The following is a 24505-nucleotide window of genomic DNA, read 5'->3' as shown; positions in this document are numbered from 1 at the left end:
TGTGTTTCTCCTTAGACCCCTGATGAGCAGCCACCCCTCTGAGAAGTTGCCTTCCAACCCTGCCCCAGATAGGAATCAGCCCTTCCTGCAGCTGTCTGGATTGTTCTCCTTGGCAGAATAGTGGCCACAGTAAGTAATACTGGCCCCCGGAGAAAGCTACTTCCTCTTCAGAAAGAGATCCCAGGTTCTAGGGTTCCCTGTTCCTCTCTAGTCAGAAGGGCAATTTTCCCACACTCCCTCACAACCAGGAAGTGTCCCGCCCCTCTGGAGCCTGTTTAGAACAAGTACAAAAACTAGGATCATTCCACGCGCCTGTTTCCCAAACTGCAAGCTCTTTTTGTGGGTGAGTAGACTGCCCCTTTTCTTTTTGCTTATCACGAACACCAGATGAGCCCCAGCTGTTCCCGAGGCGGTCTTACTCACACCCCAAGCTCTGCCCCGAGGACCCTGGAATCAGTAAAGATTTCACATGTCCACTGGGGAAAAGAATTAACCTACTAGGGATCTGACCTGACAGGAACTATTCCCCATTTCTTCCTGATGGAGCTCGAAAGGACCTGGACTCCGGTCTTTCCCTGAGTCCTGAGATTCTTGACCCCCAAGTCTCCTCCTTTCCATAGCAGCCTTTAACTCATCCTTGTCTGGAAGCCCGGGCTGACTGAGTCTCCTCCTCCAACCTTCAGAGAACAATGGTGGGCCCTACAGCCTCTTGGCAGAGGACCTGGGATCCACACTTGTAACACATCTCCCATCCCAGTTCTCGCCCTGGAAGAGCCCTAGGCCTGATCCATCGGTTTGAACTCCCACGGCCCTGGTTCAGACTACCTGTTTTGAGGCATGTTCTCAATGGGCTTCCCTGGGCACCCCATGTCTGCCCCCACCCTGTCACAGTTCCTCCCGTTTCTGATCTGCTGAGTCAGGGTGAGCACACAGCAAAGAAGGTGTTGATTTTGACGCTGTGGCCTGTGACCTGACCCCTATTCGGCTGCAAGGTGGGGTGGGCATCTGGTTTCCGAGCAATGATCAACCTGTCTGGGGAGGAATGAGTATGGATAGGAACGGGCCTGGGCCAAACTAGATCAGAACCGTGTCTTCCCTCATGGTGCCATTCAGGCAGAAGTGCTGGGTACCAGGCATCTCTGCTCCTCCAAGAGTGTGGGGACAGGGCAGGCAGGGAGACATGGGAGAAAGGAGGCGTTTCTGTAGCTTCCAGAAACCTCCTGATCTGTGGAAAGAGGTGCCATGTTCAAGAGTTGCCCAGACAAGTGTAACATCTCTGCACCACACCAGGCTTATGTTTTCCCTTTTTCTCCTGGATCCCAGGTCCAGTCTCCCTCCTTCCTTTGCTCTTTCTCCTCCTTCTCATCTTTCCTCCCCAACCCGAAATGGACACCCTCTGCTGCTTGAGCGGTCAGAGTTCCAGCCTCCTCCTGACCGGGGTTGCGTCCAGGGCAGGACCGAAGCCCAACACTTGGAACCTCTCAAGCCCCTCAGGGGCGGGTAGTGGGGCGGGGCCTCGGGATGCGTGTCTGGGTTGGCCAATGAATGCTTAGAGACAGCTTTGTCGGCTTGGCCTGATCCCCAGGGTGGGTGGAGCGAGCTGCCAGGCGGGCGGGCCAACCCTGGAAAAGTGGGAGGACCCAGGTTATTGGGGGTGGGACCTTCCCGAGTCACCGCGGAAGGGCCGGTGTCAGAAACACCTGGGAGGGCTCTACCACGAGGAATGTAACCCATGCTCTCCCGCGAAGACAGGTACAGAGGTCACTTGTTGAGCTTCCAGAGCGTAGGATACCCACCGAGTATCAGGGCCCTTGATGGACTCTCGGGTGAACACTGTCCTGGGGCCTTAGTGGTGAAGTCAGGCAAAATTTTGAAATGGGCGCAGCCGGGCCGTAAAATCCGGTTCCCACCCGTGGAAGAGGTTGGGCGGGAGGAAAGCACCCCACTCTAAGTGAGGCTGAGCTGCCCTACAAGTGTGGGGCCTGAAGAGCTGAGTTGTCCACTCCAACACCAGAAAATCCTAGGGCTTCAGACAGGTCCCAGATAAAGGAAGGTTCTCTGTAGATCCAAAAAGGCCCCTGCGTAATGACTTGTGTCAACCCCATACCAAAAGCATACACCAAAAGCATCAGCCAGAAACGCTACCTGCCTTCTTTTCCCTCTAGAAATAAGGCATGGGGTCTTCCTGTGAAGGACACCTGGGGGCTCAGCCAGACTCTCTTTTGGGGTGAGGGTGCCCTTCTGAAGTATGGAATGCTCCTTTTTCCTCTTCTATGGTGGCTGTGCCCTAGACCAGGAGCCAGCAGATGGGGAGGGTACCCAACCCATTCTTGGAGGTCGAGGTAGCTGGAGAGCCCTGATGAGCTACGGTTCAATACTCTCTTCTCCCTCTTCTGCAGGCACAGGCCACCCCTTCCAACCCGGTGAGTCAGCACCCAGCCAGAATCAACAGGACTTTTGCCCCTTGCCTGCCGCAAGGCTTGCCCTGCTCTGGCTCAGGTTCCTCCAGAAGTCCAGATACCGCCTGTCCGGAATGGCGGGCCAGCTCTCGGGCAGCATGGGTGCTGTGCACCGGAAAGCGATCATCATACTCACCTATGTGCTGGCCGCCCTGGAGCTAACCTGTCTCTTCATGCAGTTCTCCTTCTTACCAGTGAGTAACACCCACACCCCACACCAGAGGCCAGGCACTGCCTTCTTGGTGGGCAATGGCAGGGAGCAAGGTGGGGCTTGATGCTGCTGGGTGAGTACAGAATCCTAGCAACTGGACCTTCTTGAGACGTGCTCTGCTCCTGTAGCCCCCTCACGTGCTACCCTCTGCCCCATTCTTCCCCTGGGTGCCTATGTCTGACACCTGCTCAGCTCCTGTCCCGAAGGGCTGTAGGTAGTCTTTTCTGATCTTTGTGTCTGTGCGTCCCTTTGTCCTTCTAGGTATCCCCTCTGTTTCCCTGTGTCCACACTTTATACCCTATTCCATGTTACCCATTTCATTGGCTTCTCTCCTACCCACCAAAATATAAGGACAGGGACTTGATCCCACAGCCTTGCTGGATCTATCAGAATCAGTGCAGGGTGGAGCGGAATAGTCGCTACTGGCTACAGGATGCCTACCTACCACCTTTGGTTCGTTCCTACTTTTCACTAGGGTTTAGTCACTCAGCAAACCTGTATGGAGCTGGCCTACAGGAGTCCATGGCGTACGGGCAGCAGCATCTATAACTCAGAGGTTGACTATCCATCTCCCTTTTCTGTCCAGCCTGGGTGGGATCATGACATTGGCCACAGACCACCTTACTATAATCCCTTGGAGATTCTCAAGGCTAGGTTGGCTGGAGCTTTGGGTTGAGGTTGGCTCTGTGTTAGACTTGGGACCCACTCAGCATATGGACCTGGCCCTCAGTATGATAAGCAGGCCAGGCTAGGCAGAAGTGAGATACCTGGGCACATAGGAGTTTTGATTGAAGCCAGAACCCTGCTCACATTGTACCCAAAAGTCCAAAGTTCAGAAATACAAAGAACAGAGTCAGATATGACCAAAAAATGAAGTCTGAGTCCTGGCTGCCATGGCCCTCCACCCCTCTGTCCCTGGAGACTAGGGCGGCAGAGCTGGCCCTGCCTGTAGCTGGGAATCTGGGTTAGAGGCAGCCCTGGCCTTTATGGCCATTCTGGGAGTGACAGACACTTTCATCTCAGGACCCCACCCTCCATCAGCCTTCTTAGATTGAACTCTGCTTCTTCACAGATAGCCCGGGTCCCCACCCCAAGCCTCCTTCCTGAAATGTTGGCACCTGGACAGGAGCCTTACCTTCCTCCTCATAAAAGGAGAGTTGGCACGGGGAGGAGAATGTATTTCAGCCTCGGAACAGCCTGCATGAACCTGCAGTGGCTCCCACAGAGAGGCTCTGGTTGGCCAGCCTATCCTCATGAAGTCCTATGCACAGACACCGGACTGTGACATATCAGAGCACAAAGGACTGGACACCTGGCCCTCAGAGCTGGTGGCTGGCAGTGCTTCAGTAGTGCTGGTGTAATAGTGACACAGTGCACTGAAAGAAGAAATGGTTGGGAGTGAGAAAGGGTGAGGGCGCACAGCAGATTTGGGGTCAGAAGGCAGCAGAAGAGCAAAGGGGTGAAGGCAGCCGGAGAAGCATTACCAGGGCAGAGACCCTGGGGTGGTGCTGAGCCTGCAGCTAGAGAAGAGACATTGAAGTCCCAGGACCACACTCATCAGGAGCTGAAGAGATTCCAGGATGACTAGGGACAACCGTAGAGGGGTGCGAAGGGGACAGATCTACTGTCAGTGGGTGGGTTCCATGTGAGGGAGGGTGAGAGAAAGGAGTTCAGAGACGACACTAGGACTTTGGACCCAATCCTGGGAGGGCAGAATGCTGCCTGCAGTGAAGAAGCAATATTAGGGGCTCTGTGGCTAAGAGCACTGACTGCTCTTCCAAAGGACTAGGGTTTGATTCCCAGCACCCATGTGGAAGCTCACACCACCTGTAACTGTAGTCCCAGGGGCTATAATGCCCCCTGTGGGAGCTACAACATGGTGCACAGACTATATGCAGGCAAAACAGCCATACACATATAATAAAAAATGAGGGGACTGGAGAGATGGCTCGGTGGTTAAGCGCATTGCCTGCTCTTCCAAAGTTTCTGAGTTCAATTCCCCGCAACCACATGATGGCTCATAACCATCTGTAATGAAGTCTGGTGCCCTCTTCTGGCTTGCAGACATACACACGGACAGAATATTGTATACATAATAAATAAATAAATATTTTTTAAAAAATGATAAGGTCCTGAGTTCAAGTTCCAGCAGCCGCATGGTGGTTCACAACCATCTGTAAAGAGATCTGATGCCCTCTTCTGGCCTGCAGGCGTACATGCAGACAGAATACTGAGCATACTGTATACATAATAAATAAATAAATCTTTAAAAAAATTTAAAAAATGATAAAATAAAATCAAAGAAACAACAGTCAAGGACCTTGTCGGTGTTGAGAAGGACAGATCCCTAGTTCCTGCCATGCTGTGCAGGAGATGATTTCAGACACGGCACAGAATAGAGGAGGGACATGCTGGCCGTGGGTCAGAGGCATGGGGCGCGACATGATGGAAGTGGCCACAGCAGGCTCTCCAAGTGGGAAAGGAGGCTGACAGAGACTACTGACGAGGTAAGAGACCCAGGACAGTCTAGAACAAGCACAGGGTCACAGAGGAAGAAGCAAGCCACTGAGGCAGGTGCCAATCAGAGAGGGGCCGGCTGGGGTTTCCCTGAGCAGACTGCTGGAGGAAGAAGGAAGGAGAAAAAGCAACTGCTTCGGGCAAGGCGGGAGAGAGCTGGAGCACCTGGGTCAGCACCCAAGGCTATGAGGAGAAGTGGAGGAGAAGGCACCAGGGAGAATCCTACCAGACTGACATTGTTAGAGCGGGGCCCTCGGGAAGGTCTCGAGAGAGGAGAGTTTAAGGAGCGTTAGCCTTGAAACAGATGCCTATAGGTCTAGAGACTCGAGTGAGACAGGCGGCCAGCAAGGGAGGAAGGAGGAGGCAGAGATCTGGAGGGAAACGCTGACTCGTGGGGTGCAGCTGCGGTGAGGAGGATAAGATCCTGGGGTCCCAGGACTGCTTGGGTCCTCTATAGGAATACTGCCACCTCTCTTCTCCTATCAGATAGTCAGCTGCCAAAAGGCCCTGAGTCCTAAGGAACTCACAGAGCAGACTGTCTGTCCGAGCTAGGCCACATCTCAGAGGTTTTTTAAGAGGTTCAGGGCCGTTACTTGCTGACCAGGACAGTGCTATTAAACTTGGAGGACAAGACATTGAGGATGGTTCTCTGTGGTTCACTTGAAGCGTGTCCTGCGGAGGGGGTGGGCCAGAAGTCGTTGGCTAGGGACTCCTACAGGGTCCACCTGGAGAGGGAGGAAGAGGGTCCCCAGGGAAAGCCTCCTCTCCCATGACACTTCCCTCTGCTCCCTCCCACCCCTACTTGTCTGAAGTGGCCTGACGACAGACCCTTCTTGTGTTTCAGTATCTGTCTCGGACACTAGGCCTAGATTCTGTCAACTTTGGCTACCTACAGACGATCTTTGGAACGCTTCAGCTGCTGGGTGGGCCTGTGTTTGGCAGGTATGGTGTGTGAGGGATGCAGAACCCACAAGACCACATGACCACCCCTCAGAATCTGGTCTCCGGCATCCTGTTCAATGGGTGTAAGAGAGATCCAGCGCCTGGTTGGCTTCCAAACATCCTTGGTGCCACATTAGTGATACCCCAAACTCCAGCTAGTGGGTCTACAGATGACTTCCTTGATGGAAACCCACATACCCACACATGCCCTGGGTAGCCCTTCACCAGCCTCCCAGCAGCCCCAAGTGGGGAGTGAGGGAAGGGCCCTGCCTGCTGGGTACTGACTCATCCTGCTGCCCCAGGTTCGCAGACCAATATGGGGCACGGGCAGCCCTCTCCCTCTCCTTCGTGGCAGCCTCGGCTCTCTATCTACTCCTGGCAGCCTCCTGCAGCCCAGCCCTGCCTGGTGTCTTCCTGCTCTTCGCCTCGCGCCTACCCTCAGCATTCATGCACACGCTTACAGGTAGAGACTGGTGGGTAGACCTGGCTGAAAGAGGGGAGAGGGGAGAGATGAGGGCGTGGCTTCAGGTAGGGGGCAGGTGGCGGGTGAGTGGGATGGAGATGGTGCATGGTCTAAGACAGGTCAGACAGAGTGGAGAGGTTTGTAGAGGTGTGGACTGGGTGAAGGGCGCTGTGGAGGGGCTGTGGGTGGGGGGGAATACAATCTGGGTGGAGGGACTGCGAGGCCTGGCCTAGCTGAAAGAGCTTGAGGGCGTGGCCTGGACACCTGAGTGGGCTCTCCTCCGTGAGGGGTCGGGTCCAGCTCAGCTCCCTCCTACCCGCAGCTGCCCAGATGGTCATCACAGATCTGACAGTGCCCGCAGAACGGCCAGCGGCCCTTGGCCGGCTGGGTCTCTGCTTCGGCGTTGGAGTGATCTTAGGCTCCCTGCTTGGCGGGACCCTTAGCACTACGTATGGGTAAGTAGCCTGGCGAGGGTCTGGGTGGGGAGCCGGGAAGGCACTTGGCAGGTTGCTCACCCTCAGACCATTGAGCCAGCAGCAGCACCTCTCTGAAACTTGGTTTCCCCACCTAAATGTCAAACATTTGGGGAATCATCCTGCAGGGTGGGTGAAGCGTTGGGTGGTGTCGCCACCAGGGGGCGCCATCGTTACGGCCAAAAGCGCAAAAGTGCCGCTTTGGAAACGTCTGTCCTGTCCAGGAGGAAGGGTTGGGAAGGTGCCTCTGACACTCATATGTAGACTGGAACTCCTGACATTCATTCTTATTGCATAAAATCTCATTCAAGCTGTTTCTAGAGGTGGTTTTCTCTCGGGAGGGGAGCTGTGGCCAGAGTCCCTTTGAGGAAGAGGGAGGAGGGGATAGATACCCCAGTGTGCTGCCGGCTTTGTATACCTGTTTTCCTCAACTCTAAAAGTTAGTTCTGACAGTGGCTTGCAGACTTAAGGAAATCCATCAAGTTAGGCTTCTAAGTCCCCAGCTCTCTGCCCCGGAGTTCTTCACCTGACCCTGCCCTGAGGACTCAGTTCTTTGTCCCCTTAGAAAGACCTCCCAAGCGGGGGCTGGAGAGATGGCTCAGAGGTTAAGAGCATTGCCTGCTCTTCCAAAAGTCCTGTCAATTCCCAGCAACCACATGGTGGCTCACAACCATCTTTAATGGGGTCTGGTGTCCTCTTCTGGCCTGCAGGCATACACATAGACAGAACATTGTATACATAATAAATAAATATTTTTTTAAAAAAAAAAAAAGACCTTTGGTAGGTTCTCCTGTCTGTCTCCTGCAGTGGAAACAGACCCAGGTGCGGTCCACTTGGGAGAAAAGCTTCACTATGGCCTTAGCATGTTCCCTTCACCATGGCCTTAGCATGTTCCCTGGATTCTTGCCCCACACTTCCTGCACCCATCCGAATGAGATCCTAAGAGTCAGCCTGATCCTACTGTCCCCCCAAAACTCTCATGAAGTCAGCTGTGGTGCTGGGGCAGGCGCCTCATCCAGTAGGAGACATGTGCTTCTTCTCAGAGGAGCCTGTGTCCTCAAGATGGACGCAGATCCCTATAGGCTCTCTCCTGAGTGTCTAAAACCTGTGCTTTGGAGGTGATATTTGAAGGATTATCTGTCACAACCAGGCTCTCTCATCTTAGATTAACCATGTCAGTCCTAAATTCTTAGGATTTGACTTCCTCCTCAAACCAGGCCCTGTAACCAGGGCTCCCCAAATTTCCTCAGACCGGCCCAGTGACAGCAGAAGCAATGGCATCTGGGCAATGGCTGAGCTCAGAATAGCAGATATGGGCTGACACCGTGGCCCCGTTGCAGCATGGCTCTGGGACGGTCTAAGGCAGGCTCTCTTGTCTGTCCCTTGCAGTGGAGACAGACCTGGCTTGGCAAGAAGGTCCCCAGGGACACATGGCAGAGGTCGTTGACGTGGACCTAAATGCCCTCTCATGTTAATGGGAGCCTGAGCTTGTCTAGCTCACTAGTGCTAAACGAACATCTAATAAGTGCCCCCCAGGATTCCACATTCTGGGGCACAGTCGGGAATAAGACAGCCCAGGTCTCTAGGATGTGTTAGAAATGGGTTTAAGGTCCTAAGAAAACAACGACCTAGGCAAAGGGAATGGTCCACAAGGCAAAAAGTTCTACTTCTGCGAAAGGGGGCAAGCATTTTTTTTTATTGATGGGGCTCGAGTTAGGTTTGTTCTCCTGTGCGTCATTCTGAGTGCTCAGAGCTTGGTCTGGTGTTTTACCAGATCAGCCGATTTCAAGCTGATAAGCAGGTACGGTTTGGAGCAGAATTCCTGACCTTGAGCACAGATTTTGATTCCAAGAACTGATGACCCTGGAGGAATTTGAGTTTTGGCCAGGCAGCTTCATTTTTCTTTATCTTTGCTTTTTTTTCTTTCTTTCCTTTTTTTAAAACAAAAACAAAAACAAAAACAAAAACAGGGTCTCACTATTCTGAGCCCTGGCTGGCCTGGAACTTACCAGAACTTGCTAGACAGAGCAGGCTGACTTCAACCCCATTGGAATCTATTTTTCTGCCTCTGCCTCCTAAGTAAGTGCTGGGATTAAAGGCATGAACCACTTCATCCAGCTCTTTTATATTTTTTTAAATGAAGTTTCATCTTATTTAACTGCTTGATAGAAAAGACAGTACATTTCCCACAGATGTTATAAAATTGGATTGAAGTCAGGTGGTGGTGGTGCACGCCTTTAATCCCAGCACTCAGGAGGCAAAGGCAGGCAGATCTCTGTGAGTTTGAGGCCAGCCTGGTCACAGAGTGAGTTTCAGGACAACCATGGCTACACAGAGAAACCCTGTCTTGAAAAAAAAACTAAAATACTAATAAAAAGAAGAATAAGTTAAATCGAACTATGTGAGATATGGAAAGAAAGAAACCAGGATGAAGGGGAGGGGATGGATAGGTGACCATCAGGATTTCTGAGCAGGTTAATTTTAAGTAGAGACCCAATGCAGGGCAGAAGGAAGGCAAATAAGCAGAAAATGTACAGACCCTGGGGTCCAGGGAAGTAAGACGGCTACGTGGCTGCAGGGGCCAAAGAAGGAGGAGAGTCAAGCCATGGAGCTGAGAAGTGGGCATGGGTACACAGGAGGAAGATGTGTACACCATTCAAGTGACAATGACTGTGCCGGAGATGGTCACTGGGGTCAGGACAGAGGATAGATTCTTCGCTGTTTCTTTCCATGGATGGGAGCGAAATATAAACTCAAGTCTTGGCGCCAATATGCAGTCCAAACTGGGCTCTCCCTAGGAGGTCTAAGGTCCCCTGGGGCGGGGGGGGGGGGACTGCTGATCCAAGGGACTGTGGAACAGACGTCCAGCTGAGCACCTCTGCCAGTGGAGGACAGTAATTGCTGCCTCCTCCAGAGTGTCCCGGATATGCCTGGCCTTGCAAGTTTAGGAGGCAGAGAAGCTGAGGACCATGCGGCTTTGCAGAGGACAAGGAACTGAGCTGCAATAACAAGTTGACTGAGGCCCAGTGAGGGTTTGTCCCTGTGGCCTCTACTCTGGGGTCCATGGATGGACCCCGGGAAAGCAGGAGAGATCAGAGGGGTCAGCAAAAGCAGATTAGCTGTGCAGGGGAGAAGAGGCGGCCTAGGGGAGCCTTTTTCAGGTTGCAGGAACCTAGGGGAAGGCAATTTTCAGGGGACACCCAAGGCCACCGTCCTGCTGCCAGGGCAGGGAGGGGTGCATCCCCTTACTTCAGCAGGTTTTCTCACCTGTGATGTGGGGGTTCTCCGAGCTCACCGGTGCTGCAGGGGTGAGCAACCCTGAGAGTGTACAGTCACTGCCGTCCGCGCGGTTCACACCAGCAGCCTGCCCCATCTAGTGCCTGGCACGGCCCCTTTGTCCTCACCTGCATTTCCTGCACCCCAGCCGCTGACTCCGAAGACACCGCTCACTTCCTTTTCCTTCTCAGCACCCCCAAGATGGCCTCCTCTGTCACACCTTCCAGAACAGTCTATCCATTTCACTACCTTCTTTATCCCAAGCTCTGAGACCCTTTATAACCATGACGTTTATATTACATAGAAAGAGGCCAACCTCAGCATCTCATTTACTGAGTGGGGGATCTGAGATTCAAATGAGGAGGCAACCAAGTGCCCAGACGTGGGGACAACGTGGGGGACTTCTTCAGGTTGTCACACCTAAGACATCGGAAGGAGCCCTCACGAGCAAAGCTGATCTTGAGCTGTCTGAACTCGTGGGAGGTGCATGGGAATGACTTACAGCTGAGGGGTCTATCTTTGTCCCTCCAGTCACGACTAGTCAGATCCATAGCCAGGATTCACACAGCTGTGAGCGTGATTGTCCCCCCACATGTTTATGAGGGCATGGAGACCTGGGTATTTAGCCCATTTGCAGTCGCCTTTCGTCCCCATAGAGACCCAGGACCCAGGTGTCCCACAGTGAGGTGCTCCACTACTACAAGAAACTTGAATGTACTCCTCAACCCCCACTCCTAGCTGTTCCTCACCTTGCCTCAGGCAAGAGCCACCCATACTCTATCCTCCCCCTCCCTGATGGAAAGCAAGGCCACATAGGGGTCTCCCTGTCCCCTGTCTCTCTGGCCACCCCTGGAAACTTGTCCCCCTAGAAGGTCCCAACTATGCCCGTCTCTGAAGCCTGGGGTAGCAGGTGTGAGGAGGAAGTGGATTTGGCACTGGGGCAAGGGCAGACATTGGTGTAACTCTTTTGGGCCATCCTAGTGCTCGGTCTCGGGAGGCTGAGCTGCCCAAGAATGGCCCTGAGCCCAGAGCATCTGTCTATGTACACATCAGCAGGTAGGGTTGGTCCTGTGACTTATCACCCTGAACCCCAACTTCTCACAGCCTGGGGCTGGTCTTGGGAAGGGTCTCTTCGGACCCAATTCAGGTAATTAAGAGTCAGCCTCTAGTCTGAGTACATCCAGGGTCATGGCATGGGACCAGAGAGGAGCCCTGCCTATGGGTGAGCAGCAGCATTTGTGAGGGCGAGGGGGTGCCTGTCGATGGAGGCACAGTCCTACAGATAAGATACCTTGGTTATTTGAAAAGATTCAGGGAGTGAGAATGACCAGAGCCAGTAAGATGGGCAAAATGTCCAAAAGGGCATTTGGGGGTGGTGAGGCCAACACCTTTACATTGTCTCAGGGACCACCATCAGCACTGAACACAAGACCTATGGAGCCCCTAGTGGCCATGCAGTAAAGTCCTTGCTGTTAGGGTTCTGGCCCTTTGGAGGCAGAGATGCAAGGAGTTCCTTAGGTGGTTAAGAGATAGCATGGAGGGGTGAGGGCTGCCCAAGAGGTCAGGTCTTCATTCTTTTGAAGGTGGAGTCATCAGGCTTACTGGTGGGTATTAGGAGACCTGTGGTGTTTAATACAACGTGAGACATCTAAATCCAATCCTGAGGACTGTGAAAGCGACCTCAGTGATCAAGATCTGGGGCATGAAACAGTGACTGGCAAACTAGGCAGGCTGCCAGTTGTCCCTGTAAAGCCCGTGGCTCTCAGCCTTCCTAATGCTGTGACCCTTTAATACAGTTCCTTGTGTTGTGATGGCCCCAACCGTAAAATTATTTTGCTGCTACTTTGTAACTAATGTTGCTACTGTTATGAGCCATATTGAGATGTCTGATGCACAGGATATTTGATGATATACAGCCCCTATAAAAGGATCCTTCAGCCCTCAAAGATGTTGAGAATCTCTGCTGTAAGTAAAACGGAGGTGGTAACCAGCCTCCACTGTACCACCTCTTCAGATCCAAGCTTGCAGGGTCCATGGGGGCTCAGAGCAGGATGTCAGGGAAGATAGAGCTACTGTGACCCAGGGCCTCAGAAGACTGGGACTGCTTTCACCCATCCCAGTGGGGACTGGCTCAACTATGGCCATCCAGCATGTTGTTGGCCCAGCTTGACCTACAACCTAGGAGTCTGGATTCTCAATCACCCACAAACATCAGGAATTTGAACAGATGCCACCAAGTCTGATAGGACTTTGAAAACTGAATTAGAAAATATCCAGCCACGAGCCCTGAGGGGCAGGTTCCCCCAAGATAAGAGTGACCACCTGCAAACCCTCCTGGGCACAGATACAGAGTGGCCCTTGTGACCTGCTCAGAGTTTACCCAGGACTTACCACACATTGGTTGCAAATCTTATCTGGTCCCTGAGGCCTTAGAGCATGGGTCTCTCAAAGCCAGGGAGGGCAGGGGAGGCTGTTCATCACCCCTCAAGTCTTCAAAGGCTCCAGGCAAGAAGAAACTGGTCATTTGGTTGGAGTACTGTGTTACAAAAAGGCGGGAAGATGAGCTTGGAGGGAGCTCTAGGCTAGAAAGGACTAGGTCAGGGGTTTTCAAAACTTGTTTGGAGGTTACAGGAGCATCCCAGCTGCAGGATTTTTAATTTCAGATTCATCTTAGCCTTGGGGCTTGCATGTTGGGCACGTGGCATGTTGGGCAGGTGGTGCAGGTGGTTTCTGACTAAGCCCCAGGCTGGCTGTTCAGTGGTGCTCTGGAGTCCCCTGCCCCCACCTCTTGGGTCAGGCATCGTATGTGTATGCACCCTGTCTCCCGAGTTACAGGAGAGAATGTGTAACTAGAGGCTTTAACCCACATCTGCATGTTAGTTCCTGGCATCAAGGACCTTGGCTCTACGGTCAAGCCCTCTTAGGACCTCAGAGGCACTGGGCAGGGGTCCAGAGTGGTGAGGAAGGAATTGTCATCCTGAAACACAGTAGGAGCCCCGATAGGGTTGGGGGGTTGGGCAGAGTCTAGGCCAGGCCGAGGGCCACCCTCAGTATCACAGGCAGGTCCTGGAAATGAGGAGAATATAGTAGTGACTATCGTTTGCTGAGCTATGGCTGCAGTGCCAGAAGCCTCTTCGTGGCTGGCAGATAGCATGTGGGTAGCCAGGCTCCAGGACAGTCAAAAGCACAGCGGGCGAGGAGACAGACAGGGCTGTGGTCCAGTCCTCATTTGCAACTGGGGATATGCAGTGAGGTAGCCAGGGAACAATATCTATGGAGGACTCCTCGTCTCCGACAGGTATCCATGTGCCCACCCACCCAGTTGCCACTCGTCTAATGGATGAGAAAAAGGTGGGAAAGGCCAGTGAGAGACTAAACTGATGTCCTTGAAGTCTTGGCTCAACTTATTTTTTTTTTTAAAAAAAAAAAGGGATAAATTAAATGTACCAGGTGTGGTGGCATATGCCTTTTGTTGTTTGGTTTTGTTTTTTAAGATTTATTTATTTACTATGTATACAGTGTTCTGGGGGCACCAGATCTCATTACAGACGGGTGTGAGTCACCATGTGGTTGCTGAGAATTGAACTTAAGACCTCCGGAAGAGCAGTCAGTGCTCTTAACCTCTGAGCCATCTCTCCAGCCCTGTTGTTTGTTTTTGTTTTTGTTTTTGTTTTGTCTTGTTTTGTTTTTATTTGTTTGTCTTTTGAGACAGGCTGTATGTAGTCCTTGACTCTCTTTGAACTCACTATGCAGACCAGGCTGTCCTCAAACTCACAGAGATCCACCTGTCTTTGCGTCTGCACCACTATGCCAGGCTGGAGAAGACCTTTAATCCCAACATTCGGGGAGCAGAAGCAGGCAGATGTCTGTGAGCTCAGGCCGGCCAGCCAGGGCTACATAGTGAGACTGTGTCTCAAAAGAAGAGAGAAGTTCAGGGTAGGCAGGAAGGAAGGAAGATAGAAAAAGAGGGAGAGGGAGAGAGAGAAGGAGAGAGGAAGAAAACCAGCGAGCGAGCGAAAGAAAGAAAGAAAGAAAGAAAGAAAGAAAGAAAGAAAGAAAGAAAGAAAGAAGGAAAGAAGGAAAGAAAGAAAGGAAGGAAGCGAGCCTGGGTTCACATGGCAGCTCATACTTATCTGTAACTCTAGTTCCAGGGGATCTAACATCTTATGTGTAAACATGAGTGCAGACAAAACAACAATGCTCGTGAAATAAAATAAATTAATCATTTTTATTAAAAGAAAAAAAGGGGAAAGTATAAAATGAGGCACACGGTGTGTGACATTCTGAGAACCTGTCCAGCATGGCCTTGCACCTGTGTAAGTCACAGAGGCGGGACCCTGAGGGAGAGTCTGTTAGATTACACGCTGGGGTGCGATAACCCAAAGGCCCTGGAGGGGTGTCACAACATCCCACCAGCTTGAAAGCCTTAGGGATCTCAGCTGCCCTACAATTTTCTTTTCTAAAAAAAAAAAAAGAAAAGAAAAAATTCTTAAGATGTAATTTTAGCCAGGCAAGGCAGTGCATGTCTTGAAGTCCTAAAGCAGGTGAGGGGGGAAGCAGGTGGATCTCCAGGAGGCTGAGGCCAGCTGCCTCTACAGAGCAAGTATTGCGTCAGTCAATGCTATAGAGTGAGACCCTTGCTAAAAAGAAAAAATATATTATTATTTTATGGGTTTTTTGTTTGTTTGTCAGTTTGTTTGCTTGCTTTTTCAAGACAGGGTTTCTCTGTGTAGCCCTGGCTGTCCTGAAACTCACTCTGTAGACCACAGTGGCCAGGAACTCAGAGATCTGCCTATCTCTGCTGGGATTAAAGGCCTGCACCACCTCCTGGCAATTATATATTTTTATTTGCACATGGGTACCATGTTTGAGTGTGAGGTCAGAAAAATCTGAGAAATGTGTCATGCCCCTTGGAGCTAGAGTTTCAGGCAATTGTGAGTTACCTGATATGGGTATATCATAAATATATCATAAATACCAGAATAAAGCTTGGGTCCTCTGAAAGAGCAGTAGGTCTCTTACTGCTGAGCCACCTCCCCAAGCCCCTCAGTTTTTGTATTGCATGATGTGTGTGTTAATAGGAGGGAGCATGCACCGTGCTGAGATTGCAGAGGTCAGGGGACAATATGGAGGAATCAGTTCTCTCCTCCCAGCGTCTGGGTTCTGAGGCTTAAACTTGGGTCAGCGGACTTGACCCCAGACGCCTTTACTCTCTGAACCATCTCACTGGCCCCGACTTTCATTTCCCATCCCCCAGTACTGGGGATTGAACCCAGGGCCTTGCATACAGTAGGCAAGAATATTAGCCCTAAGCCACACGTCCGCACTCCCAGCGCTGGCTTTTCCTTCTCGCCTGCTTTCCTCTCAGCGCTTTGTTTTTGTGGAGTTCTGAGTTTGAAGTGAGTGGCGTATGTCCCATCTTTCACAGCAGCAGCCTACTCAGGCTCCGGGAAACTCGTGGGCTCAGGTTCTCCTGGGAGCCTGCGGAGTACCCCAGCCCCAGGACCTGCATTCCCGGGGCAGTACTGACCTTTGATTTGTGTCAGAAGACAGACAGGATCCAAGAAGGGACCTAGCACCCTATCACCTACCTTTCTTGTCACTAGTTTGCTAAAATAACATCGTGGGTGGCCTGAGTGCTTCTGGAGAATCTAATGAAAAAAGCAGGTTTTGTCTCCTCCTGGCTGGGCCTCACACAGTGACGCTGGGGCTTTGGAGACCAGAAGCCAAAAGAAAGGCCTCTGAGGCAGCTGCTAGAAAGGGTGTCCCTCCTTATGTCACCCATCATTTCCTGCAAGTCCCTTGGGGGCTGAAGAGGTCTCATTCTGGGGTCCAGTATTATGTTCCCTGATATTGGCGAAGGAAGGGGCCCATTGAAGGAACCATAACACTCAGAACTAGATGCCTAATTGCCCTGGGAGTAGGAAAATATCAACAGAGATGTACCAGCCCCACACTGAGGAGAGCTGTCTCTATTAGTGAGTGGCCCTACTGGCTTCTTCGGTACCTCCTGCCTGCAGATGTATATCAGAGTTCTAGCGAAGGCACTTGTATATGACTATGTGTTTGTATACATTGTCCCTCTGAATAAGAGAGATGATATGTATCAGTGAACATGTCTGTGTGTGCATGGACGTGATGGGGAGGGACATGGGCAGCTTGAATTGGCCTCTTCTGGCAGATTGGGGGTTCTCCCAAGACTCCGACTATCACTCATGTCTGTCCAGGAGCCAGAACAGGACAGGTATGAGATGCTGCTGATCTGGGGCAGGACCTCGACAGTCCATGTGAACAGCTGACCACATTTACCTGCTGAACTTTCAGTGCAAGGTCCAGTCTAGGTCCATTTGCTCATGGGGTCCGAGTGATAAAGCGTACCCTACTGAGACCAGGGGCTGGCTTGGGGGATGGGCCTATGTTGAGTATGTAGGAGTTCTCGAATCTGAGGAGGGAAAGATGTTCCGGTCTGGGGTCCTCGGCTAGCTCCGAGAAATTCCCTCCTCAGAGAAAGCGTAGGGCTGGGCACTAGAGGAGACTGTGAGATCTGAAAGACAAGTCCCCAGGTGCTTGTTTTTTCCAGAGGGACAGGCTGTACTGGAAGTATTGGGTTAATCCGTGGCTCATAGCAAGGCACCACGGGACAGTGAGTCTCTGCCAGGCAGGAGGGTTTCCTACAGAATCAGGCATCAGGGGCCTGAAACACACAGAACCCAAACTCCCCAGCTCTGGCAGGTCCTGCTCCTTAGGGAGTGGAGAAGGGTCTTTTGGAGGAAGAAAGGTGATTTCTTAGAGATCACTTCGTGCCGAGCCTGTCCTCACTGGTAAGGGGACCCTGCACCTGGTCTTAGGTCTCTGAAGCTGTCCTCAGGGACACCCACAAGTCTGCCTGACCCTGGGAACCTGGCAACCAGCTATACTATGAGCAAGGCCACTCTAACCCAGCACTGCAACTCTCCAGCCTCACATACTGGCCCCACCCCCCACCTCCCAGAGGTTGCAGGGCCTGCATGTTGGGGCAACTGTCATCTGTAAAAATGCTTTAAGGAATCAAGTGTCTGGGGCTAAGCATCTTTAGCAGGTAAGGTCTCAATGGGGCCAAACAGACAAGGTGTGTGTGTGGGGGGGTGCTTCAGAGTATATCCCTGCAATTGTATGACCCAGGCTGTGTGTCATCCCCCCACCAGGATCCAGTGTCCTGCCATAGTGGCTTTTGTGGTCACATTCCTAGGAGCCATCCTCAGCTTTACCTGTATCCCTGTCACCACCAAGGACGCCAGTGTCCAGTTGGCCCATCAGGGTAAGTCCCACCTGCCCACATGGCTAATGGATATACCACTTCGCCCCAGAAGTCAGTACCCTGTACCTCTACTGGGAATGAGAAGACCTTCCAGCCAAGAGGTTCGGGGGACGCAGAGGAGATAAAGTCTCCTACCTACTTCTTGCTGCTGATTCCTTGTAGGTCAAGCTGGGCACAGTTATGGGAGTTAGGCAAGCCAAGGCCCTTGAGCAGGGAAGCCCTACCAGGCAAGTTTACAAAAGTCAGGGAACACTCAATGGACACAGGGGGCGTGAGGGTGGCTGCTCGTCTCTGAGGTGCCGAGTGTCCAGAGTCATGTGGTGTTACTGGCTTAGTGGGAGATGCCACTGAGGTAGAGGCAAATGTGGGCCAGCCTGGCTCTTCAGAAGGGTGCCTCTGTGCCTCTACCCAGAGACTGAGATAGAGACTAACCTGGGAGACTGCTTGGGACTGGAGGCTGTGATACAGGGCCTTAGGGGACATTTAGGCACAGCTGAGAGTGTCCTGGGTGTCAAGGCACATCTCTCTGGCTTAGCTATTATTGCCTTCTGGCTGGGCTGAGAGCAACTGCCCTTGTCAAGAAGATATAAGATCTAGGAATGTTCTAGCAGAGCTACCTGATGCCAGGTGCATCTTCTCCTAATCATCCCCCCCCTGCCCTGCCTGGGATGCAGGGGTCCTGAGTTGGACAAAGTGTGATGAGGCTGTGTGGGGGAAGGGGGAGGCTGTCAAGAGAATCGTCGGTTCTAAGCCTGGGGGACAAGGCTGGCAATCAGAACCCCACAACCAGTTTTTTTTGACTGATGTCTGGGTGGCCAGGTGGAAGCAAGGCTGGTGTGTTTGACTTGAAGGCCATTACCTGCTTGCTGCTGCTGCCTAGAGTGTTGCCTGTATTCCTGGTCAAGGTAATCTCTGGCTTCCCTGCAGGTAAGTCTCACTACCCCATCTCCACCCGTGTGCAGGGTCTGGGGTAGCTGAGAACCCAAACCCTGGGGACCCAGGTCTAGGTGATGTTTTGCTCTGCCTGGGAGTCCTTATTGTCCAGTTACATCTGTGGGGGCTCCCAGCACACACTGTGGGCGCAGATTCAGGTTGTGTGCTAGCACACGGGTAGCTAGTGTCCTCCTTGCCGGGTCTGGATCCTCTTGTGGGTCGCTACTTGGCACACAGTCCACAGATTCTTGCTAACCTTTATGTCTCACCACCCAGACCTGGCTTCCAGAAGTACCATATAGGCCTGAGAGGCAGCCAGACTCCAGAGCCTCTCGCTCTGGCCGTCTGGTGAAGGAACACAGGATCCTTTACCCAGTCTGCCCAACTTTGAATGTACCATTGTGACCTTGTCATTCAGACCGCTGTAGTCTGAGGTTTTGTTTGTGGTGCTGGGAATAGAACCCAGGGCCTCACAAAAGCCAGGCAAGGGCCCTACCACTGATCCCACTATGGCTCAGAGGTATTAGAGCACCAAAAGTTCTGCTCTTTCCTGACCCAGAAGCTCTGTGACTGTGTAACAGCAGACTGAAGCCCCGAGCCGTGGTGGTAAGGGCCACAAGAAAGCTGCCCCACCTGCCAGCTGGGACCAGGCCCAACAATCCAGGTTGCAATGTTTCAGTTACAGTGACTGGAACCTGAAACCACCCTGTCACACACACCTAAGTGGCAGGAGCCTCTGAGAGCTCCCACGATGCCCTGGGTTCTCAGTCTGGCACCTTATAGCTCACAGGGACTACTTAAGAGCAGCCCCCAGGGAGTCAACTTCTACAGAATCCCAGATGGTGTCAAATGCCCTCCCTGGCCATGCAAGTCCCCCTGCCTAGGACCCAGGAGGGAGGTATATGCTACAGTGGGGCCTGACACCATAACTGGCCCGCTCCTCTACCCAGGGCTCTTCCTGGTAATGTTCTCCATCATCTCCATGGACTTCTTCCAACTGGAGGCAGCACAGGCCGGCTACCTCATGTCCTTCTTCGGGATCCTCCAGATGGTGAGTGGGGCATGAGCAGAGAGTGCCGTGGGACAGAGAGCATTCATCTCTGGGAGCTCTGCCTCCAGCGTGTAGGGCTCTCTCATTTTTTGAGACAGGATTTCTCTGTGTAGCCCTGGCTATCCTGGAACTCACTCTGTCAACTAAGCTGGTCTCATATTCAGAGCTCTGCCTGCCTCAGCCTCCTGCATGCTAGGATTAAAAGCATGAGCCACCACCATCTGGCTAGCAGACCATGTCTCTTAAGGACCCCTCAAGCGAGACTCCCATGGTGGCCCTGATACCCAACTATCACCCAGAGCTATTCCAGGATGGTAGTCATTTAGCGGGCACTGAAGTAGGCGCAGTATAGAGCTCCTAGGGAACCAAATAAAATTCTGAGTTAGAGGGAGAGACACTATGGAAGAGGGAGGAGGAGGACGCAGGCCTAAGGAAATAGAAAGGAATGAAGGAGTGACTGGGATTAGGGTGAGGGGTGTGATCTCCATGATGACAAAGACCTGGTAGGCCCATACCAGGCAATGTTGGCACTTACAGGGAAGGGTGGCCTGCTGGTTCAAGGGGAATGGTAGGGAGTCTTAGTAAAAGAGGGGAGACTTAGGCTTTCGCTGCTAGGTAGAGGGACAGCAGCAGGGACTGCCTTGGTTAGGTGACCCTATGGGAAGGCAGAGGGGACGATTGGGAAGCCCGAGAGAAAGTGGCCTTCTTGACTGGTTGACTGTTTTGTCAGATAACGGTGAGACCTGCATGGCGTCTAGAAGCTTATTTTCAATTTAATAGGGAAGTCAAGGCTAGGGCGGTTAGTCTGGATGGAGGTCCAAGTGGCTGAAGCCAGGATTAAATGCTTCCATAAAACCAGTCTAGAGAGGATTTGTTTTTCTAAGACATTGATGGTTCTGTAAGACGCACCAGTGTTCTGCCAGGTATAGTGGGGGTTGTGGATCAACCGGTTTGGGCTCTGCAAGCCTGAGTCCAACCCCCATGAACCCTGACAACCCCTGGCCCCAGTAGCCTGACAGTTCCTTGCTCAGACTCTGCACGGTCCTGGCCTTTGGTCTCACACACTTCCTTCCTGGTAGAGACGGGTACTTCCTGAGAGTCGAGATAGCGAGCCTCGCCCGGGCTGCTGAGTCACGTCTCTGGTGTCCCTGAGTGTCTCTGGCGTGGATTCTCTTTCCCTTTTTGCTGAGAAGGTCATAGGAGCCATTGCCCTATGACCTTGTGACTTTCTAGGAGCCTCCTGATACACAGCACTGGTTGTAGTCCCTGCTGGGGGTAAGGTACTCTCAAGGGATGCAGACGGTGAGGGGCTACCAGTCACCAGTCCAGAGGTCTCCTACCTTGAAGGTATTTTCAGAATTGTCAGGGTCAGGGCTTAGGTCCCGGAGTCCTAACAACCTTGGCTCAGTCCGCCGCTCATCCTCAATAGGTCAACTAAAGAGACAGGTAACCATGGAAAGCAGAGAGGAGAGTCATTCTGTGCAGCCACACTGGGAAAAGGGACAAAGGTCCAGGGACTCCCAAGTCTGTCATCAGGGTCTGGACATGAGGTTCAAGGTTAAGCAGAGGACAGGAGGTGTGTGTAGCTAAGCAGTCCTGGTCAGGGTGTGGTCCTGCCCGTCATTGACCCATCACTGTCAGCTCCAGGCTCTCCTGCAAGGCGGTCTGACAAGTTCTCAGAACTCTGTGAGATCTCTCTGGGAGACAGGCTCCCCCTCTGGCTGGCACCAGGCTTCAGCCTTTCTCTTCCCCAGTGTGAGACTCCTGGGAAAATTCCAGTGTCTTGGGGTCCATTGTTTCAAACTTCTGATGGCCAGAGAGGCTTACAAGAGGTCTCTTTAGAATACCTTCTCTCCTTTTTTTTTTTAAAGATTTATTTATTTATTATGTATACAACATTCCTTCCATGTATGTTTGCATGCCAGAAGAGGGCACCAGATCTCATTATAGATGGCTGTGAGCCACCATGTGGTTGCTGGGAATTGAACTCAGGACCTCTGGAAGAGCAGTCAGTGTTCTTAACCTCTGAGCCATCTCTCCAGCCCATACCTTCTCTCCTGACGGAACACTTTCAAAACGGCAGAAAGGCACGCATGGTCTAGACCAGCGGTTCTCAACCTTCCTAATGCTGCAACCCTTTAATAAAAAACAAACAAAAAAACCAAAACCAAAGCAAAATAAAAAGCCAGACGGTTGTGACCACACCTTTAATCCTACCACTCGGGAGGCAGAGGCAGGTGGGTCTCTGAGTTTGAGGCTAGCCTGGTCTACATAGCAAGTCCCAGGACAGGACAGCCAGGGCTACATAGATGAACCTTGTCTCCAAAAACAAAACAACCCAAAAAACAAAAGACAAAAAAAATAAACAAGAAAGTACAGTTTCTCACGTTTTGGTGACCTCCACAGCCACAATATTTTTGTTGCTACTTTATAACTGTAATTTTTTACTATTGTGAATCATAAATATATGTGTTTTCCAATGACCTTGGGCAACCCTTGTGAAAGGGTCATTTGACCCCAAAAAGGTTTCAACCCACATGTTGAGAGCAACTGGTCTAGACTGTCTTCTCTTCCCCCTTGACGCCCTATCTAGGTGATCCAAGGCCTGGTCATTGGGAGACTGAGCACCCGTTTCCCAGAGGAAGCCCTGCTGCAATCCAGTGTGCTGGTCTATGCTGTTGTGGGACTGGGCATGGTGAGTGTATGTGCGCACGCGCACACACACACACGCACACACACACACTCATATACACACACCTGCTCTGTGAAGCGGGTCTCAGGCCATCCTCCCCATGTCTTGTGTGTGCCCAAGTCCCTGGCCTGCCTCAGGCCACATTGCACCCTCCTCCCCAACTGAGGCATCTTCCATGGTGGAGCGTTACGGGTGGGACCTCGGGGTGGGTTATCAACTGGCTTTGGAACTTCTCTGCTCAGCATAGCCCTGCCCATTGCCCTGCCAGGCGCTGATGTCCAATGTCCTCCACTTCTGCCTTCTGGTGCCCGGCCTGGTATTCAGTCTCTGTACCCTCAACGTGGTCACCGACAGCATGTTGACCAAGGCTGTGTCCGCTGCAGACACAGGTGAGCTGTACACAGGGGCCCCAGGAGTCAGGGTTCCTCCCAGTGGCCTGGGCCAAAGTAGGAACAAGGAAGAAGAGCCTAAGTAAAGATCCTGCCCCTTCCTAACCCTTCTGACAAGCACAGTCCACCACCTGGAGGACTTCCTGGAAGAGGCATTTGACTCAACTCTGATCCATGCCAGAATTTCACTGAAAATTAGAGGAGGTACCAGAGAGTTTGTCTAGGCAGAGGCCAGAGGAGCAAAGACATGGACCTTGAAGGGTTTAGAGAGCCACTTAGAAAGACACTGGTGGCTGGAGTGGTGAAGAGGTCAGGGAAGAACAGCACAGGAGACTTTCCCCCATCCTTGACAACAGTGCTCAGAGCTTTCTGAATGGAGGCTTTGAATCCATGCAGCTAGGGAAATCTGGGCCTGGCCTCCATGCCTGTCTAGGGTGCTCACTCCCTGCTGCCAGGACAGCAGCTCCAAAGGGCTGGGCCAGGAAGTCACTCTGGAAGGAGGAAAAGGGGTGTTAAGGCCAGGCAAGTGGAGGGTGGGGCTGGCCAGGAGGAGCAGGCCAAGCCACCAAGGCCGCGTCATGCCTGTGGTACCACCCCTGAGCTTGGAAAGAGCCGAGCCTGGTTTGCCTGGGAACAGGAGCCCGCAGAGGGGGCGGTAATTGCCCTGTGTCAGTTAGTGTCTGCAGGCATGTGGGCAGTGAGAGAGGCTGCGCCTGAGTTTCCCCACAGCCGGCCCTGGGTGTGGGCGGGGCCTGCAGGCCCCTGTCTTGGCCCAGTTTTTAAAAGCCTGGTCTCAGAAGACCCTGGCCAGTGAGTAGCAAAGCTCAGTCAGTCAGTCACTTTCTGGAGGAGAATGGGGCAAAGTATGACTCCCACCTGGGGATGGCAGGGGGGATGGGTTCTCCACATGAAGTCATTTTTAACAAGGTCCTATGCAGGCATGTCCACACTAAGACAACTGAACAGAGACGTGGAAATAGGGGCTCACATACTCAGGCAAGGACACTGATAGCCCCTAGAGCCCTGACCCTGACCCCTGAGATCCATTGAATCTACAGGAGGATGGTGGAGAAACAAGAAGAAAAAGGGCCGTATGAGAGGCACTAGGGACACCATGCCCGACCAGAATGCCAGCCCTAAAACCCTACATGTGGCTAGGATACCAGATCCTCCCTAGTCAAATCCACACTAGCCATCCCATTTGGAGAGAGTGTGGAATCCAGCACCCTGGATGTCCTGGGTAGAGCCCAGTGTAAGCAGATCACATCTACACTCACAGGTCTGGGACAGTGTAGCCGATTCCTGACCTGTGACCTCTTTCCCAGACTCTTCCCTTGCCTGGGAAATTTCTAGAGCAGGAAAGAGGCTCAGTCCTATCTACACAGGAAAACTGACCCTGTGAGTGGAGGGTACTGTGCTTAATTGCAGGGTGAGGGGGGTGCTGCAAGCCATCCATGAACAATGGGCAGAAGGCTGGGCTATGGCCAGAAGGTAGGCGGCCTGTCCAGAGACCTGCCCAGGGCCTGACTGCTAAAGGACATGGGTTTCTCCCAGGGACCATGCTGGGCCTCTCTGCATCCGTGCAGCCACTGGTTCGCACTGTAGGACCCACCCTGGGTGGCCTGTTGTACCGCAGCTATGGTGTCTCCATCTTTGGCCATGTGCAGTTCATGGTGAATTTGCTTGTCCTACTGGTCCTCTGGAGGAAGCCATTGTCCCAGAAGAAAGACAAAGTCCGGTGACCACAGAGCCCAGTGACCTGACCCAGTCAGGCAATAAACTTCTGAACTTCTTCCTCCTGA

The 24505-nt window shown here is 52.4% G+C and overlaps 1 protein-coding gene across 2 annotated transcripts; it reads left to right on the top strand.

Moving 5' to 3' along the window:
* The first annotated feature begins 202 nt into the window (after positions 1 to 202).
* Positions 203 to 24505, top strand: Slc67a1 (solute carrier family 67 member 1). 2 transcript variants are annotated; one of them, XM_048458143.3, is made up of 11 exons: positions 203 to 343; positions 2400 to 2653; positions 6032 to 6129; positions 6432 to 6592; positions 6915 to 7047; positions 17526 to 17638; positions 18458 to 18565; positions 19522 to 19622; positions 22216 to 22317; positions 22583 to 22703; positions 24258 to 24505. In XM_048458143.3, the coding sequence occupies exons 2-11, from the start codon at positions 2534 to 2536 to the stop codon at positions 24443 to 24445; spliced, it is 1245 nt and encodes a 414-aa protein (XP_048314100.3). In that variant the 5' UTR covers positions 203 to 343; positions 2400 to 2533; the 3' UTR covers positions 24446 to 24505. The 2 variants fall into 2 exon arrangements, with proteins under 2 accessions (XP_048314100.3, XP_048314099.3); XM_048458142.3 differs by lacking the exon at positions 203 to 343 and adding an exon at positions 1639 to 1752.

The sequence above is a fragment of the Myodes glareolus genome, chromosome 7 (genome assembly GCF_982192425.1).
Source record: "Myodes glareolus chromosome 7, mMyoGla1.1, whole genome shotgun sequence".
NCBI classification, from domain to species: Eukaryota; Metazoa; Chordata; class Mammalia; order Rodentia; family Cricetidae; genus Myodes; species Myodes glareolus.
Note: the sequence above shows the minus strand (reverse complement) of the source record. Positions and strands in the feature narration are given on the sequence as shown.